Source organism: Cryptomeria japonica, chromosome 10 (assembly GCF_030272615.1).
Source record: "Cryptomeria japonica chromosome 10, Sugi_1.0, whole genome shotgun sequence".
Taxonomy (NCBI): Eukaryota; Viridiplantae; Streptophyta; class Pinopsida; order Cupressales; family Cupressaceae; genus Cryptomeria; species Cryptomeria japonica.
This window is the reverse complement of record NC_081414.1, coordinates 280,960,533-280,978,574: the sequence shown is the minus strand read 5'-3', so window position 1 is coordinate 280,978,574 and position 18,042 is coordinate 280,960,533. Positions and strand designations below refer to the sequence as shown.

At 37.2% G+C, this 18,042-nt stretch overlaps 1 protein-coding gene across 7 annotated transcripts in view; it reads left to right on the top strand.

The window, feature by feature from the left end:
* LOC131075878 (MADS-box transcription factor 23) overlaps nt 1–18,042 on the top strand; it is a 97,548-nt gene that overhangs the window by 16,401 nt on the left and 63,105 nt on the right. For all 7 annotated transcript variants that reach the window (XM_058012816.2, XM_058012809.2, XM_058012835.2 and 4 more), the window contains one exon: nt 15,135–15,192. In XM_058012816.2, the coding sequence (XP_057868799.2) occupies nt 15,135–15,192 (58 nt within the window). The remainder of the gene's footprint in view (nt 1–15,134; nt 15,193–18,042) is intronic.

Genomic DNA, 18,042 nt, shown 5'->3' with positions numbered 1-18,042 from the left:
GTTTCATCAAATCGATTAGTTCATATGGACTAAATCCTATATTTTCTTTCTATGTGATGTTGTAGGCCCATATTTCTTTTGGTAGTTTATTTGCGTAATTCTTTCTATTAGTTGTCATTGTGTTTGTTAATATATTTTGTAACTCTTAATTGGTGACTTCGGCCCGTTTATTGAATTGAGAGTGGTAAATATTTTTTTATGTGACTTCATTCTGATCAATAAAGGCTTGAATAACATTTGACATGAATTATGGTCATTAATAGGGTAAGTGCACCAAGATGGTGAACAAAAAGGGGGCTATAAGTGGCCACTTTTTTTTTTCTTCTAAAAACAGGAAAACCTGAACTTCAAAGATATATTTGAAGGTCATGCATTAAAAACTAGGAGTTGAGAAAAGAATAAGAATTGTAGTGCTTTGAATTTAGTTTCTAAACTACTAATTTTTTTTAAAAATTGGATAAGATTAAGAGGCCCAAACCTCTCGCGCACGAAAAAATGTTCCTGATTTTTTCAGAAAAATATAACAGCTATTTTCGTGTGCAGCACAAAATATATAGTCAGGTTTATTCTTTTGCAAAACTCTTTGGTAGGATGATAGGTAAGAGTGAGATCTATAAGTTGTGTATTTTTTTGTAATTTTCCATCAAATATTTATTTTTTATGATTTTTTGAAGTGACTGCATCCTGAAAATTTGGTACCTGTTCGTGCGCTGGGCATAACTTGCATCAAAATAATTTAAAATACAGAATTCTTTTTTTAAAAGTGTATAGAATCTAGTGTAGAACAATAATATGTAATTTATTTTTAATTTGGTCAAGTATATCAAAAGTTATTAAAAAAATGGTAGACATATGTCTGTGAGGATTGTCAAGGCACTTTTAAACAAAATTAAAGTTTACTATGCTAATGTTGTCTAAAAATAAAAATAAAATATATGGTCAAAAAACTGATAAGACGTGTGAGATTATGGTGGTAATTTTAGAGATACCCACTTGATCATTTGTAAACCTGATGATGACAAAGTCAAGAAATCATGTAGGAAGATGAAAAAACGTGTAAAGGGACAAAAATGGGGGGAAAATAAGCTTGCAAGCTTTAGGGTGATTTTCCAACCCTCTTACCAAGCCAAAACCCGCATGGGTTTTGGAAAACAAAAATACTATTCACAGTTCTACATAACCCGCACGAGTTTTAAAAAACAAAAAGTACTATTCACAGTTCTACATAACCCGTACGGGTTATGAAGACATAATAATGTATGCTTGTAAACATAGCATTTACTACACATGTATATACATACATATATAATATGTGTTTATGTATGTATATATGCATATTTATAGTTATATATATATATTTATATAGATATATGTATATATGTTTGTATACATGCATGTCTCTCTTCTTTTCCTCTCTCTCTTTCGTCTTCCTTCCCCATCACCGTTTCTATCTATTTTGAGCCCTAATTATTCTCCTTGAGTTCTATCTCATCTCTCTCCCCGTCATACCTCTCTCTGGCGAGTCTCTCACCCTTTTCTCCTTCTCGTTCTCTCTTTATCTCATGTCTCTCACCCTCTCCTCCTTCTCCTGTGCTCTCTCTCTCTCTCTCTCTCTCTCTCTCTCTCTCTCTCTCGTTATCCTATCCTATTCTCACCCTCTCCCCTTCTCTCTCTTTCTCTCCCCCTCCCTCTCCCTCTCCCTCTCCCTCTCCCTCCCCCTCTCATTATCTTATCCTACTCTCCCTCTCTGCCTCTCCCTCTCTCTCTCCCTCTCCCTCTCTCCCTCTCCCTCTCTCTCTCTCCCTCTCCTTTTCCCAATCTCCCTCCCTCTTCCCTTATATCCTACTCTCTCTCTCTATACTATTTTCCCCATCTCCACCCTCCCTCTCCCTCTCTCCCAATCTCCTCTCTCTCCCCCCTCTCTCCCTCCCCCTCTCCTTATCCTATTCACTCACTCTCTTCCTATCTCCTATTCTCTCTCATACCCCCTCTCCCCTATTCTCTCTCTCTCTCTCTCTCTCTCTCTCTCTCTCTCTCTCTTCCTCCTTTTTCCAATCTCCCTCTCTCTCCCTCTCCCCCTCTCCTTTTCCCAATCTCCCTCCCTCCCCCTCTCCTTATCCTACTCTCTCTCTCTCTCTCTCTCTCTCTCTATTCCTATCCCCTGTTCTCTCTCTTACCCCTCTCCCCCTACTCTCTCTCTCTCTCTCTCCCATCTCTCTCTCCCCCTCTCCACCTCTCCTTTTCCCAATCTCCCTCCCTCCCCCTCTCCTTATCCTATTATTGTTGGAATTCAAGAACACTAAGAGAGGGGGTGAATCAGTGTTCTACCAGAATGTTCAATTTTAACATTATCATAACATGCATTCACCAACCAGTAAACCAATACATATATAATTGAAAGAAGTAAAGCAATCAATAAGCCAATCACACAAATGAATACCATAACACAAAGAAATATAAGTGGAAAACCTCAAAGAGGAAAAACCACGGTGGGATTTGTGACCCACAATATCAATCCACTGGCCATATGAAAAGATATTACATAATATGGGGCCTTGTACTTGCAGGAAGGCTTACAACCTAGAGCACACTGCTCATCACAAATGAGTCTCACTGACTACAGTCACTTTGAATAAGAAAACATAAAATGGAACTCACTTAATGCATCTGCTATGCCTGATAGAGTTCCAGTTCAAGCTTTGACAGTTCTGATTCTGAAACCCTAAACCCTTACCGGAATAAACTCTTACATAATCTTCGCATTATAACATCACAATCATATCCTTACATATCTCTCTATACATATCACAAAATGATCTAATCAACTGACCTATATACCCTTACAATCCTTCACGCCTTATGTCATCTTACATAGATAATTACAAAATGAATATACATGTCAGCTCAATTATGTATATACATAAATATCAAAATCAATTGTCGATTGTCGGATCTCCCAAATGATGTCAACCTCCAATACCGCTATCTTGGTGTAAGTCATGTCGACCTCTAATGCCGGTACCAAAAGAATCCTTCCTACTGGTGAAGATATGATGCAAAGCTCTCCTTGTATCCTGCCAAACACTTCAAGATGTATGACCTTGACCCCTCAAAACAACAATAGGATCATATCAAGGCAAGGCTCTACAACATTAGTTCAACATCTCACAATCTCCAAGACTCATACTTACTCAAATTGGGTAATTTGCTCCATCATGCACCATGAAGCCTCCAAGGGTTCTTGACCATTACCACACCTGTTTTGGGTCAGGCATGACTCAAATGGACCAGATCAAACACTATTTTTAAGGATTCAACACCATATCCTATAGCGCCTTCACAATTAAGCCTATTTGCTAGTAGCCCTTTGGAACAGGTAAAGGGACCTTAAGTCCAAATTTCCCAAACACCCTTGCAAACCATAATAGATTCAAATACCCTTTTAGATCTTACACAATACCCCAAAAGGAAAGGTCAAGTTCTGACAAAAAAAAGGTTTGAACCTGGTGAAGGTCAACTATCCTAAAGGGCTAATTAGGCCTCCATTTGTGAAGCAACTATATCCAAATGAACAAACCATACAAGCACAACCCCATGAGAATGTGGGGAACCATAAACCATCATGGATTCTAGGGTTACACACTTGAAATCATCGCCATTTGTCTTCTAGGGTAGCTTTGTTGTTTAAGGACTAGGTAGCCACGTAGAGATGTCTACCTATGGCTTGATCAAACACACACCTTCCTTGCTCCTCCTACAAAATTCTTTTGAAATCTTAGAATGCACAGGCCATACTTGCATTTCACCCAATCCCATGAGCTTCAGATGGATAAATTCCAAGTTATGACCATGGAGAAGCAAAACCCTAGGTAAACCCTGGTTTTTCGGGGACCTACAGCAAAATTGGAATAACAAAAGTAAAAAAAATAGTCTGAAGCTTAAACTAAAGCCAAATCAAAGGTGATTCACTACTCTGACAAAATCACATCATTGGGGATTGATCCCAATCCGTACAATGCCGTACCCCATGCCAAAACTCCAAAATTGCAGGAAAAACTCAGAATTTCATTAGTTTGCAGTTATCAAAACCTTCCTCTGTACAATCTAACCTTGGGAATTGGATCCTCAAGGTGTATATGCCTCTCCACAAATGCTCTCAACCGAAAATAAGAGGTTAGAGCCGTTGGAGGAGTTCAAACAAACAAAAAATTCAAAAATTGCATAAAAGTTGCTTATGACAACTTTTGACAAAGTTGTCAAAATGTCATTCCTCGCCTCCTAATGCCTTGGGTTAAGACTAACCATTCCTAAAACACCCTAGAAGCACTAAAACCACTAGGATAACTATGTCGTACACACACTAGATCCCCTTTTGTCCAAAAGTCCTAATTGGCTTATCAAGATGCCAAAATAGGAGTTTGGCTCACAAGATGGGGTTTTTTATTATAAACACACAATGCATGATTGAAACACATGTAAAAAATCCTAAGACTTGTTTGATGCCTTATCCTTCCTCCTCTGAGCCTGATTGATCAACTTGAAGGGTTGCTCTTGCACCATACTCCTCGGAAGAAGAAATCTCAAGTCCACTTGAGATGAGAGCCTGTAGGTCTGCACCATGGTCTTTGATTTGCTGTTTTGTCATACAGATTGCTTCAAAATCAGGTTGCCCCTTCCAAGACACCAAATATTCCATATAAACTTTGTTCCTTGTTGTCTTTGCAACCTTGGTGTCTACAACCTTATGCAACTTTGGTGGTTCATGTTTGGGAATGTCATCATCTGTCATAACCTGAATTGTTTCTTCTCCTGCATCAACACTACATTTGTAAAGAGTTAAGTCACATACATTAAAGATAGGTGACAAACCAAGATCAGGTGGGAGTTGAAGTTCATTAGCATTTTGGCCATATTTTTCAAGATGGTACAGGGTCCAATCTTTCTTTGCACAAGCTTTGTATATTTGCCTTTTGGAAGTCTTTCCTTCTTCAAGTGAATCCACACCAAGTCTCCCACATCAAACTCGACCTCCCTCTTCTTCTTGTCAGCATGAGCTTTATATCTTTCTACAGATTGTTGAAGGTGAGATTTAACTTGGTCATGGATCTCCTTTATGGCAATAGCAAAGGTTTCCCCATCAACACTAATGACTTCTCCTTGAGGTAGTTCTCTTAACTCCAACACACCCCTTGGGTGGATGCCATGTACAACCTGGAAGGGTGACTTACCAGTACTTCTATTCACTGTATCATTATAGGAGAATTCTTCTTGAGACAATATGCTATCCCATCTCTCTCTATGTTGTCTAGTCAAACACCTTAGCAAATCTCCCAATGACCTGTTTACAACTTCAGTTTGGCCATCCGTTTGGGGATGGTAGGCTGAGGAAAAAGGCTAGATTTCTACTAAGCTTCTTCCAAAGGGTCCTCCAAAAGTGTCCAATAAATTTTACATCCCTATCAGAGACTCTGGTCAAGGGCAAACCATGTATCCAGACAATCTCCTTATAGAACAAATCTGTAACATAGGAAGCATCACAAGTGGTTTTACATGGCAAGAAATGTGTCATTTTACTAAACCTATCCACCACTACAAAAACACTATTATATCCTTTCCTTGTCCTAGGCAATCCTAAAACAAAATCCACACTTATACTTTCCCATGGTCTTGAAGGAATGGGTAAAGGTTGGTATAGGCCTACATTTGTGGACTTCCCCTTTGCCTTTTGGCATATCACACATCTCCACAAATCTCCTGACATCTGTATGTAATTTGGGCCAAAAGTAGTGTCTCTTCACCAAATTTAGTGTCTTGTCAAGGCCAAAGTGGCACCATTGCTCCACAATGTTTCTCCCTGATTATATTTAGTCTCATAGAGCATTTGGGTATGCATAACTGTGCACCCTTAACAACAATCCATTTTGAATAATTTTTTTAGAGAAATCAACATGAAACCACTCATCAAATGAAGTGTCTTGTCAAGGCCAAAGTGGCCTGCCGTTGCTCCACAATGTTTCTCCCTGATTATATTTAGTCTCATAGAGCATTTGGGTATGCATAACTGTGCACCCTTAAACAACAATCCATTTTGAATAAAAAATTCAGAGAAATCAACATGAAACCACTCATCAAATGAAGCACATACCTTATAGATATCTCCAAAGTCTTCATCATCCTCATACATGGCTTTCAAGGAGTCTATTCCAACACTCTCCAACTGGATCTAGTTTGTAGTTAGGACTATTCTGCTCAAAGCATCTGCCACCTTATTCTTGACCCCTTTCTTATGCTTAAGAGTGAAAGTGAAGGCTTGTAGGGTCTCTACCTACTTCATATGCCTATGGTTCAACTTTTCTTGGCTATTTATGAAACTGAGGGCCTGATTGTCTGTGAAAACTATGAATTCCTTTGGTAGAAAGTAGTGTCTCCACTTTTTCAAGGATTGTACTAAAGCATACATCTCTAGGTCATAGGATGAATACCTCCTCTTTGCCTCATTTAACTTGTCACTAAAGAAGGCAATAGGCCTTCCTTCCTGACCGAGGACTGCCCCAATAGCCATGTGACCGGCATCACACTCCACTTGGAAGATCTTGTTGAAATCAGGTAGGGCAAGGACCGACTGCTCTGCAAATTTTTTCTTCAATGTTTCAGAGGAGTTATCTGCCTCTTCTATCCAATTGAACCTGCACTTTTGTCCTCCCTTTATGGTATCAAGCATAGGAGCACAAATATGGCTAAAGTCTCTTATAAAATTCCTATAGAATGTGGCTAAGCCATGAAAGCTTCTAACATCATTCATTGTTCTAGGCGTAGGCCAAGACAATATGACACTCACCTTTTCTTGATCCATTTTCAACTCACCATATTATGAGATTACAAACCCCAAAAAAATGATCTCTTCTTACATAAACACACACTTTTCCAAATTGACCATTAATTGCACTTCATGCAATCTCCTTAGGACGAGGTCTACATGTTTTAGGTGCTCTTCTTTGGTTTGACTGAAAATCAGAATGTCATCTAGGTAGACTATGCCAAACTTTCCTATGAAATCCCTCAAAACTTCATTCATTAACCTCATAAAGGTACTTGGTGCATTAGATAAGCCAAAGGGCATGACTTTCCACTCATACAACCCCTCATTTGTTTTAAATGCAGCCTTCCACTCATCTCCCGACCTAATCCTAATATGATGATAGCCACTTTTCAAGTCAATTTTTGTAAAATATCTAGCACCCCCCAAGCAATCTAACAAATCGTCAATCCTAGGCATTGGAAATCTATACCTGACAGTAATTTTGTTGATAGCCCTTGAGTTGGTGCAAATCCTCTAAGTGCCTTCCTTTTTGGGTGCCAAGACTGCAGGGACTGCACATGGGCTCAAACTTTTGCTAATCAGTCCAAACTCCAACAATTCTTCAATCTGTTTTTCCATCTCAACATTTTGTTCAGGTGTGAGCTTGTATTCTGCTTTATTAGGCAAGGTGGATCCAGGTATAAGATCTATGCAATGGTTTATATCCCTCATTAGAGGTAGTGACCTTGGCATGCCATCAAAGATGACACCCTTGTATTTGTTTAGTAGTTGCTGCATTGCAGGGTCAACCAACCTCAATCTATCTTCTTTCTTGTCTTCAAACTTCTCCACCTTTGTCACTGTTGGACTAGGAATAAGGGCATAACAAACAATGCCTTCATCTGCTATGTTCTTCATTAATTGCTTTCCTCCTAACACCAACACCTTGGCCTCCTTTGGTTTGGTTTCCTCCTCACTCACTTTACTATCTTTAGTGATGGAATATGTGTTCCTAGCACCATCATGTTGTGCCTTCAAATCAAATTGCCATGCTCTCCCAAATAGGAGATGGCAAGCATCCATCTTTGCAATGTCAAACAACAATCTATCCTTATTGGTTCCAATCTGGAATTCTACCCAAACCCGCTCTTCCACAACAACTTGCTAACCTTGGGTGGGCCATGAGACCTTGTAGGGGCAAGGGTGAGGTAGTCTCCTCAACTTTAGCTTCTCCACCATTTCTAGAGACACAAAGTATTCAGTTGAATCGGAATCTATTAGAACCTTACATACCTTTCCACCAGCTTTCCAAGTGGTCTTGAATAGAGACTTTCTCTGTGGGGGCTATTTGTCAGCCATCTTCATGGTAGTTACTTCTCTTCTGATCATCAAAGCTTCACCTCTTTCAAGGTAGCCATAACTATCAGGGGTATTGACACTTTGGTATGTATTTGCACTTGCCACACTTCTAGAACCAAGTTACTTCTCCTTTCCCCCATGGAACTAGTAGGCTTGTTAGGACATTTGTTGGCCATGTGCCCTTCTTGATTGCAGTTATAACATCTGACTGGACCTCTACCTTGAGACATTTCCCTAAATGGTGGTCTTCTTCCTCTGAAGTTACCTCTCTGATTGTATCCTCCATTGTTATTGGAACTACTCTCTCCTTTAGTGCCTTCTTGATTGGTTTCACCTTGGTTTCCAAAACCATTTCCCTTACCTTTGAAAAAAATTCTCCCCCCTTTCTGCTATCTTCCTCTTCCTTTATTATTCCGCTCTTGTCTCCTTTTGATCTTCTCTTCCACCTTGATGGCAAGTTGATGGCATTTACCAACGGTATCCGGGCTAAGGAGGTTTAGTTCTTCTTGAATTTTGTACCTTAATCCATTTAGGTACCGGGCAACTTTTTCACTCTCTTCCTCCTTTGTCTTAGACTTCATACATAGCCTTTGGAACTCCTCAATGTAAGAGCTCACATCCATCTCCTTCTGCTTGAGATTTTGTCTCCTCTTACAAAGTTGAATTTCATAATCTTTGGGTACATAGGCCTCCTTTACTAAGGCAACCATCTTCTTCCAAGAAACAATCTTGGGCTTGTTGTCCTTCTCTCTTTCCTCTTGGACAAAGTTCCATCAAGTTAGGGCGGCTCCCTTCAACTTGGACTTAGCAATCTTCACCTTCTGGTGTCTTGGAATTTCTTCACATTCAAAGAAACTAGACAAGGAGTCTATCCAATTTGCCACTACATCTGGTTCCATCTTCCCAGTGAAAGTTGGCAAATCAATCTTCTGCTCTATGGTTCTCCTCTCTATGGATTTGAGGTTATTAAGGAAGTGCCTCTGGTCAAGAGGAATCGCCTCTTCCTTCGGCATAGGGATCTCATCTTCATCCCCTTCTTCACCACTACCAGTGCCTCCATCTTCCTTCCCATCTACTCTACCCCTCAACCTCTCTAACTCCCTCTGCATTGTCTTGCAAGTAGTGGCCTGCTCTCTCACAATCTTTGCCAATTCCATGTTGGTGATCGGTCCTCTAGGGACTTCTTCTTCTCCATCTACCATTTCTCAAATATCTATCTCTTTACAAAATCCATTACTAGCTTTGATACCACTTGATGCAGAGCCCTCCTTGTATCCTGCCAAACACTCCAAGACGTATGACACTGACCCCTTAAAACAACAATAGGATCCTATCAAGGCAAGGTTCTACAACATTAGTTCAACATCTCACAATCTCCAAGACTCATACTTACTCAAATTGGGTATTTTGCTCCATCATGCACCATGAAGCCTCCAAGGGTTCTTGACCATTACCACACCTGTTTTGGGTCAAACATGACTCACATGGACCAGATCAAACACTAGTTTTAAGGATTCAACACCATATCCTATAGCAACTTCACAATTAAGCCTATTTGCTAGTAGCCCTTTGAAACGGGTAAAGGGACCTTAAGTCCAAAATTTCCCAAACACCCTTGCAAACCATAATAGATTCAAATACCCTTTTAGGTCTTACACAATTCCCCAAAAGGAAAGGTCAAGTTCTGACAAAAAAAAAAGGTTTGAACCCAATGAAGGTCAACTATACTAAAGGGCTAATTAGGCCTCCATTTGTGAAGCAACTATATCCAAATAAACAAACCATATAAGAATAACCCCATGAGCATGTGGGGAACCATAGACCATCATGGATTCCAGGGTTACACGCCTGGAATCATCGCCATTTGCCTTCTAGGGTAGCTTTGCTATTTAAGGACTAGGTAGCCACATATAGATGTCTACCTATGGCCTGATCAAACACACACCTTCCTTGCTCTTGCAAAATGCTTTTGAAATCTTAGAATACACAGGCCACACTTGCATTTCACCCAATCCCATGAGCTTCAGATGGATAAATTGCAAGTTATGGCCATGGAGAAGGAAAACCCTAGGTAAACCCTGGTTTTTCGGGTACCTACAACAAAATTGAAATAACAGAAGCAAAACACACAGTCTAAACCTCAAACCAAAGCCAAATCAAAGGTGATTTACTACTCTGACAAAATCACATCATTGGGGATTGATTCCAATCTGTACAATACCGTACCCTGTGCCAAAACTCCAGAATTGCAGGAAAAACTCAGAATTTCATTAGTTTGCAGTCATCAAAACCTTCCTCCATACAGTCTAACCTTAGGAATTGGATCCTCAAGGTGTATATACCTCTCCACAATTTCTCTCAACTGAAAACAAGAGGTTAGAGCCATTGGAGGAGTTCAAACAAACAAAAAATTCAAAAATTGCATAAAAGTTGCTTATGATAACTTTTGACAACTTTTGACAAAGTTGTCGAAATGCCATTCCTCACCTCCTAATGCCTTGGGTTAAGACTAAACCCTCCTAAAACACCCTAGAAGCACTAAAACCACTAGGATAACTATGTCCTATACACACTGGATCCCCTTTTGTCCAAAAGTCCTAATTGGCTTATCAAGATGCCAAAATAGGAGTTTGGCTCACAAGATGGGGTTTTTTATTACAAACACACAATCCATGATTGAAACACATGTAAAAAATCCTAAGACATGTTTGATGCCTTATCCTTCCTCCTCTGAGCCTGATTCATCAACTTGAATGGTTGCTCCTGCACCAAGATACCTGCCAGTGCCAGTGCTAGTGTCGTGCCGGTGCCGGTGCCGGTGCCGATGAAGTGTCTACCGCTGAACAACCAAACCAAAGAATGAAAGTTGGAACATGTTTCCATCAATGACAACATATGAAACAAATAAAATGAGTGTCAATTGCCAACAATCTCCCCCTTTGGCATTGATGGCAACACTCATGTGAAAAATGATAATGGTTTCCATTTGTCGTTTTCACCCTGAGACTGCTCCCCCTGAGATGAATATACATATGTGATCATGATTTGTACAAAATACTCCATACCTCCATATCTCCTGATGTCAAGAATATATTTTTCACCTGTATCTATATCTGTAGTAATTAAACATGTGTTGCAACATACTCTGTAAATATTAGTACATTGCCTTAAACCATTATCAATTAGCTTCAATTTACTAGTAATCTCTTTCTTCTCTAATTCAATCATCTGATCAAAATTAGCTCTCTTAGCTTGTGTGAATCTCTCCAATGCCTGTCGATTAGATATCTGTTGTAAAGATTGAAAGTCCTTAGAAATGTGCTCTGTGATTATTTTGAGCTTGCCAGATGGGCTTGCTCCTTTGTCAAAATGACACTCTGGGACAAGTCTATGCAAAATTGGGATTGACTGATCTATAATTCCTTTGTCCACAAATCCTTCCATCATCATCTTTTGTGCAACCATCATCATGAGATTAGTAGATGTCATCTCAGTTATGCTTTTCTACTCTACCTGTGAGGTGTCAATTGACAACAATGATGTGCTCGCTATTGGTTCCCTGTCGGATTCCTCTACCTTCTCCTCTGATGGTTTGTTTTAACCTTATTATAACATGTATTCACCAACCGATAAACTAATACATATATAATTGTAAGAAGTAAAGCAATCAATAAGCCAATCACACAAATGAATACCATAACACAGAGAATTATATGTGGAAAACCTCAACGATAAAAAACCACGGTGGGATTTGTGACCCACACTATAAATCGACTGGCCATATGCAAATATATTACATAATATGGGGGTCTGCACTTGCAGGAAGGCTTACAACCTAGAGCACACTACTGATCACAAAGGAGTCTCACTGACTATAGTCACTTTGAATAAGAAAACATAAAACATAACTCATTTAATGCATCTTCTATGCCTGATAGAGTTCCGGTTCAAGCTCTGACTGTTCTAGTTCTGAAACCCTAAACCCTTACCGGAATAACCTCTTACATAATCTTCGCAATACAACATCACAATCATATTCTTACATATCTCTCTATACATATCACAAAATGATCTAATCAACTGACCTATATACCCTTACAATCCTTCATGCCTTATGTGGACTTACATAGATAATTACAAAATGAATATACATGTTGGCTCAATTACATATATACATAAATATCAAAATCAATTGCCGATTGCCGGATCTCCCAAATGATGTCGGCCTCCAATACCGGTATCCTGGTGTAAGTCATGTTGCCCTCCAATACCGATACCCAAAGAATCCTTCCTACTGATGAAGATACCCGTTGATGTCGGTGAACAACCAAACCAAAGAATGAAAGATGGAACATGTTGCCATCAATAACAACATATGAAACCAATCAAATGAGTGTCAATTGCCAACAATTATCTCTCTCTCTCCCTCTCTCTCCCTCACTCTCACACACTCTCTCTCTTTATCCTATTCTCTCCCTCTCTTCCTATCCCCTATTCTCTCTCTTACCCCCTCTACCCCTACTCTCTCTCTCTCTCTCTCTCTCTCTCTCTCTCTCTCTCTCCCCTTTTCCCAATCTGCCTCTCTTTCTCTCCCCCTCTCCTTTTCCCAATCTCCCTCTCTCTCTCCCTCTCCCTCTCCCTCTCCCCCTCTCCTTTTCCCAATCTCCCTCTCCCCCTCTCCTTTTCCTAATCTCCCTCTCGCCCTCTCCCTCCATCTCTCTCTCTCTCTCTCTCTCTCTCTCTCTCTCTCTCTCTCTCTCTCCTTTTCCCAATCTCCCTCTCTCTCCCTCTCCCCCTCTCCTTTTCCTAATCTCCCTCTCTCTCCCTCTCCCTCCATCCCTCCATCTCTCTCTCTCTCTCTCTCTCTCTCTCTCTCTCTCTCTCTCTCTCTCTCTCTCTCTCTCTCTCCCCTTCTCTCTATCTAACTCTCTCTCCCTCCCCCTCTCCTTATCCTATTCTATCCCTCTCCCTCACTTAATCCTACTCTCTCTCTCTCTCTCTCTCTCTCTCTCTCTCTCTCTCCTATTTGGTTTATAAAAAATATAATGTTCCTCAAAACCTGAACGGGTTTTGGGGAACTTTTGATTTTTTATTATAAAATATACGGGTTTTGAGAAACTTTTTATTTTTTAAATTGTTTTTGACTAGGCTTGATGTTTCCAAGACTAGCACGTTTTTGAATTTCAAGAACATGCATGGGTTATGAATTTTTTTTATTTTTTTTTGCATGTGGCCACTTTTTTGTTCATCATCTTGGTGCACTTACCCAATAAGGTAGAATATATTTGGGTTCTACTAATGATAAAAGGCATTCCAATACATGAAGTCAATGACTTCTTATATTGAAACTCACAAAGCTTGTATTCTTGTCCATTTGACCATACAACCAATGAAAACCAAAATATATTTCTTTTTCTTTTGGTACTAGGTTGATAGACCTAGTGAAATCCAATCCCAATCTCCTCAAAGGTCATGCAACTAGTTGAGGAAGGAACAATATTTTATTTGAATGAGTGGTTTTATGGGTCCATTGGCATTGGTTAGACTCCTTAATATATTGTGTGATGTTTTTATACTTTAAGTGGTAGCAATTCTAGATGTATGTAAGCTTGTGCATGGTTATTTTGGTAGAGCAATACTCTTGAGATGGCTACATATAGTTACAAAGTGTTGGGATAAATAGTTGCAATAAATGCATGAGTATTATATGAGAATTAGGTTTGTTATATTTTAAAATTAATCATGGAAGAATGGTGTTGAATCTCCATAGAATCAATTTTTTTTTTTAATTTGTATCCTTAGTTTGATGATAGATCTTATAAACTATATTATCTTAAAAAACCATATGATTCAAATCTTATTACTATAGGTTTTATTTTATTTTCCACGAAAATTATTTAATGCATGGATATAATTTTTGTCATGTGAGAATGATATGTTAGAATGTAAATTGCATTCATTTAGCATATTGATATGTGAGTTTATCAATGTAGTGTCTAGAGAGACCGTTTAAGAGTTTGTTAACTTGATGGGTGAATACATTGTCATAGTTCAAACTCTTTTAGCAGGTTGGACATGTGGTGATGATCAATATTAAAGGAAACATACACAAACATGCATATGGCCTATATTTAGATGTGAGTCTTGTGCCCCTAAGTAATTAAAATATGATCTAACAATTTCCTTGTTTTTATGTGTTCATAGGTAGACCAATTAATTATGTATTGAATATCTTTAAACTACATGAAATAGAAGCATGAATTGTACAAACATGTGTTAAGTTATCATGACAACTAGTAGAAGAGGTTCAGAGACTTCGAATTTGACTTTGAAAAAGTGAACTTCAAGTTAATTAATACTCACCTTAAGATTGAACTCAAGTGATCTTGAGCCACTAAAAATAAATGTTTAGAAAATATAATGATTTTGTTGTAATGATTAAATATATGGAAGTACTTAAAAGTGAGGGAACAATAATGATTAGTAAATACATAATATATGAGAATAGATGTAAATTAATAAAAATAAATATGGACATGGATCAATTAATGAACTAAAATTAACACGAGTATGCCAAGTATTAATATGTTATATGTTGTTAACATCACAACAAAATAAACAAAACTAAATGGAAAATAACATAAGTACTAATTCTATTATTATAATTTTATCAAAATTTTATTAAATATATATTATTTTACATGCTCGTTGATTAAAATTCTTGTAAGTTCATAATTTATAATTAGTGAGTCTGTAGAACATAAAGATTGGGGCATTGCATTTTATAATGACGTGAAGTTTTCATATCATTTTATGTTTTTACGTTATGATATATTCTTTGAAATTGTTTTATAAATTTTCTTTCATAACTTTTTATTTAAGAATTAACTTAAAAAATATTTTGTGTATTGATTTGTAAAAAATATATAGTTAATTTTTTTTTATTAATTTGACTTTTTTTTTTTGTTTTCTAAAGCATGAAGATGATCTTGACGAAGTATTCTAAAAGCTTTACTGGAATTTTAAATATTGAGGTAAGTTTTCACTACCATTTTTAAATATAAATGACATAAATGAATAAAATATATGAAAATTCATTGCATGGATATCAATATATTCTTTAAGTAAAGCATTTTTTGTTTCTACACTTGAGGAATCTCTTTTATTTATGGTTAAATGAAATCAAAGGAAAATGCAAGTCATTAGATTAGTACTATAAGTTAGGCAACTGAAACCTTGAGATAGATGCCTTATTTGCGAAAAAAATAATCATGAAATAGTGGACATTTAAATTGTTAGTTGTACAATTAAGTAATAAATAGAATTAAAAATTAACTATAGATAAAAGTCTAATTATTTTGAGCTTCATTTATTTGTTTAAATCTTAGTAAGTCTTTTCTTGCCCTAATTTTTCAAGTGTTTCCATCAATGACAAAGGGGTACATTGTTGGTAGTATGATCTTGTATGGTTGTCATTAATGTCAAACCTGGTTATCCAAATAGATTCTGATCTAGATATGCTCCTGGTAGAAGTGTTTTGTGTTGCAAATTGAGTTTAGTATTTTTGGTGTTGGTTGTGGTATTTTGATTCAGATGGTTATTTCTCTTTTTTGGCAGTAAGTGTGTCTGTTCTAGACTGGTCCAGAAAGTCTTTGGTGGCCTCCATATATATTACATGTTTTGTTGTGGTTTAGTGGACGTGATTTTGTGGCTCATGTAGTATTATCGGTATGCTTGTCTTGTGGGTTCTTTGTTTCGCAAGAGAGCTTTGTTGAGTTATGATTGAAATATTCAATTGTCTTATGGTTCAATGTGTTCATTTGGGTCATCCTGATTGGATCATATTCCTTTGGTCCAAATATGCATTGGAGGATGTATTAAGGAATTATTATAGGTCTCACCATGGCGTGTGGAGATCCATGTGAGATATTTCACATCAAAAGATGTTCTTTAAGCGATTGATTGCTATGAATACACATTGCATTTGGTAACCACTTTAGTGGATGTATTAGCATATGTGGAACATTGGAATCATGTTAGAAGGATGTATTATGATGTGTTTTGGTTCCCTCTTTCTCTTGGAGTGGATCACATTGAGTATTTTTTATTTGGGTGGCTTATTTTGTGTTATAATGTTTATTCTATTGTTGGTTGGCCCTAATTCAAGTTTTCAATGACCTATCTCATATTTAAGGAGTGTTGTTGGAGAAGTTGTGTGATGGATGGATTATGTGTGAATTTATGATAAGTTTATGCAAATAATATGCAAGCAGATTTGAGATAGAAAAAGTGCAAAAGTAGAGCTTTGAAGGTGATATATTTAGTGAGATAGGGCATTGTGACAATAGTGATTATCAGAGATGTTTTCCATGATGTTCGCTTGATCCAGTTGTTCAAGGATAATAAATCATGTTCAGGAGATCTTTCTTAGTTTTAGTTCTAATATTTGAGAAGAACATATTTAAGAAGATAAAGAAGATGATATTTCCTCTGATGAGGATTTTTTACCTGAAAAGGATGAAAATAGAAAGGAATCTATAAATAAGGATCTTAGTGAGCGGGAAGAGGAGATTGAGGATATCAATGGGGAAAATATTGTAGTGGAAGAAAAGGAAGACGCTAAAGAGGATTATATGGAAAAATAAGTTGAGACCTTTGGTGAAAAGGGAGAAGAGACTAAGAACAAAATGACGATTTCTAGGAGTTGACCAATGCATAAGACGTAGATAATGGTATGGTTACTGACTTGAAATTCCAAGTGGTGGATCTACAAATTAGAATGAGGGATATGGAGATGAGGGTAGAGGAATCCATAGTCAATAAAAAACTTTTGGAAAATGCTATAAAATGTTTATCAATTGTTATTGATGATATTATGTGAAAGGTGATTGGGAGTTGTATCTTTCCAAACTAAGATAAAGAAATAGCTCAAGAATACTCTAGGGATCAATGAGGAGAAGATTACAATGACAAGAAAGGAAAAAATTCTCCATAGGAAGATTGGAAAGAAATTCTACACGAGTTGTCTAAGAATTAGGGAATCATTTCCTCCCCCAAGAATTAAGGCTTTTGATGGTTTCTGTGTTTACTTTTTTATTGCTCCTAAAGTTGTGGCTTGTGTGCCATTTTAGTATAATATGTATGATCTTACTTTTAGTTTCTATATTTATGTCTAATGGTATTTCTGATGGACATATGGACTGTGTCAATATTCAAACTTTATATAGGCTAAATATTTAAGGCATGTATGCCTTGATATGCTAAGTTTAAGTAGGTATAGTGCTAGTTTAAATTTGAAGTTAAAAGACTTGGCTGAAAATAGTGTTAGTTATATTATGTCTAGCAATATTGATTTTGTTTGTATAAAGGAGGGTTTCTGAAGGGTTTTTTTGGTAGAATACCCTATCTTCTATTGGTTGTTATTTTATGGCCAATTTGGCTATTTCTCAAGATTCATGTTATAAACTATTATTTTGTTTAAGGGATCAAGGACCTTGCCTTGCTTATATAATTAAAAACATTTAAATGTGATCAAAATATTTATAGTCTTTCGCTTTTATTATGTAAATTATTCCGCTACAACATTTATTCCTAAATATTTGTATAAAAATAAACATTTTTGGTGATGTAGGATTGCCATTACACCATGGATGCTCGTGCATCATAAAAAAAACTTTTTTAACAAGTTTAATATTTTTTAGTTCAAACCCTCCATTCATTTTAATTTGACATACTTGGTCCTAGTAAACTAGAAGTAAACTAGAAGTAAACTAGAAGTAAACTAGTACCAATCTTATCATCTTCTCGATACCTAATCACGAGATTTTGTTTTGGACTTACTCTATCCTATCACCTTGACAAGCAATAATTTTAAGAAGAGAAAG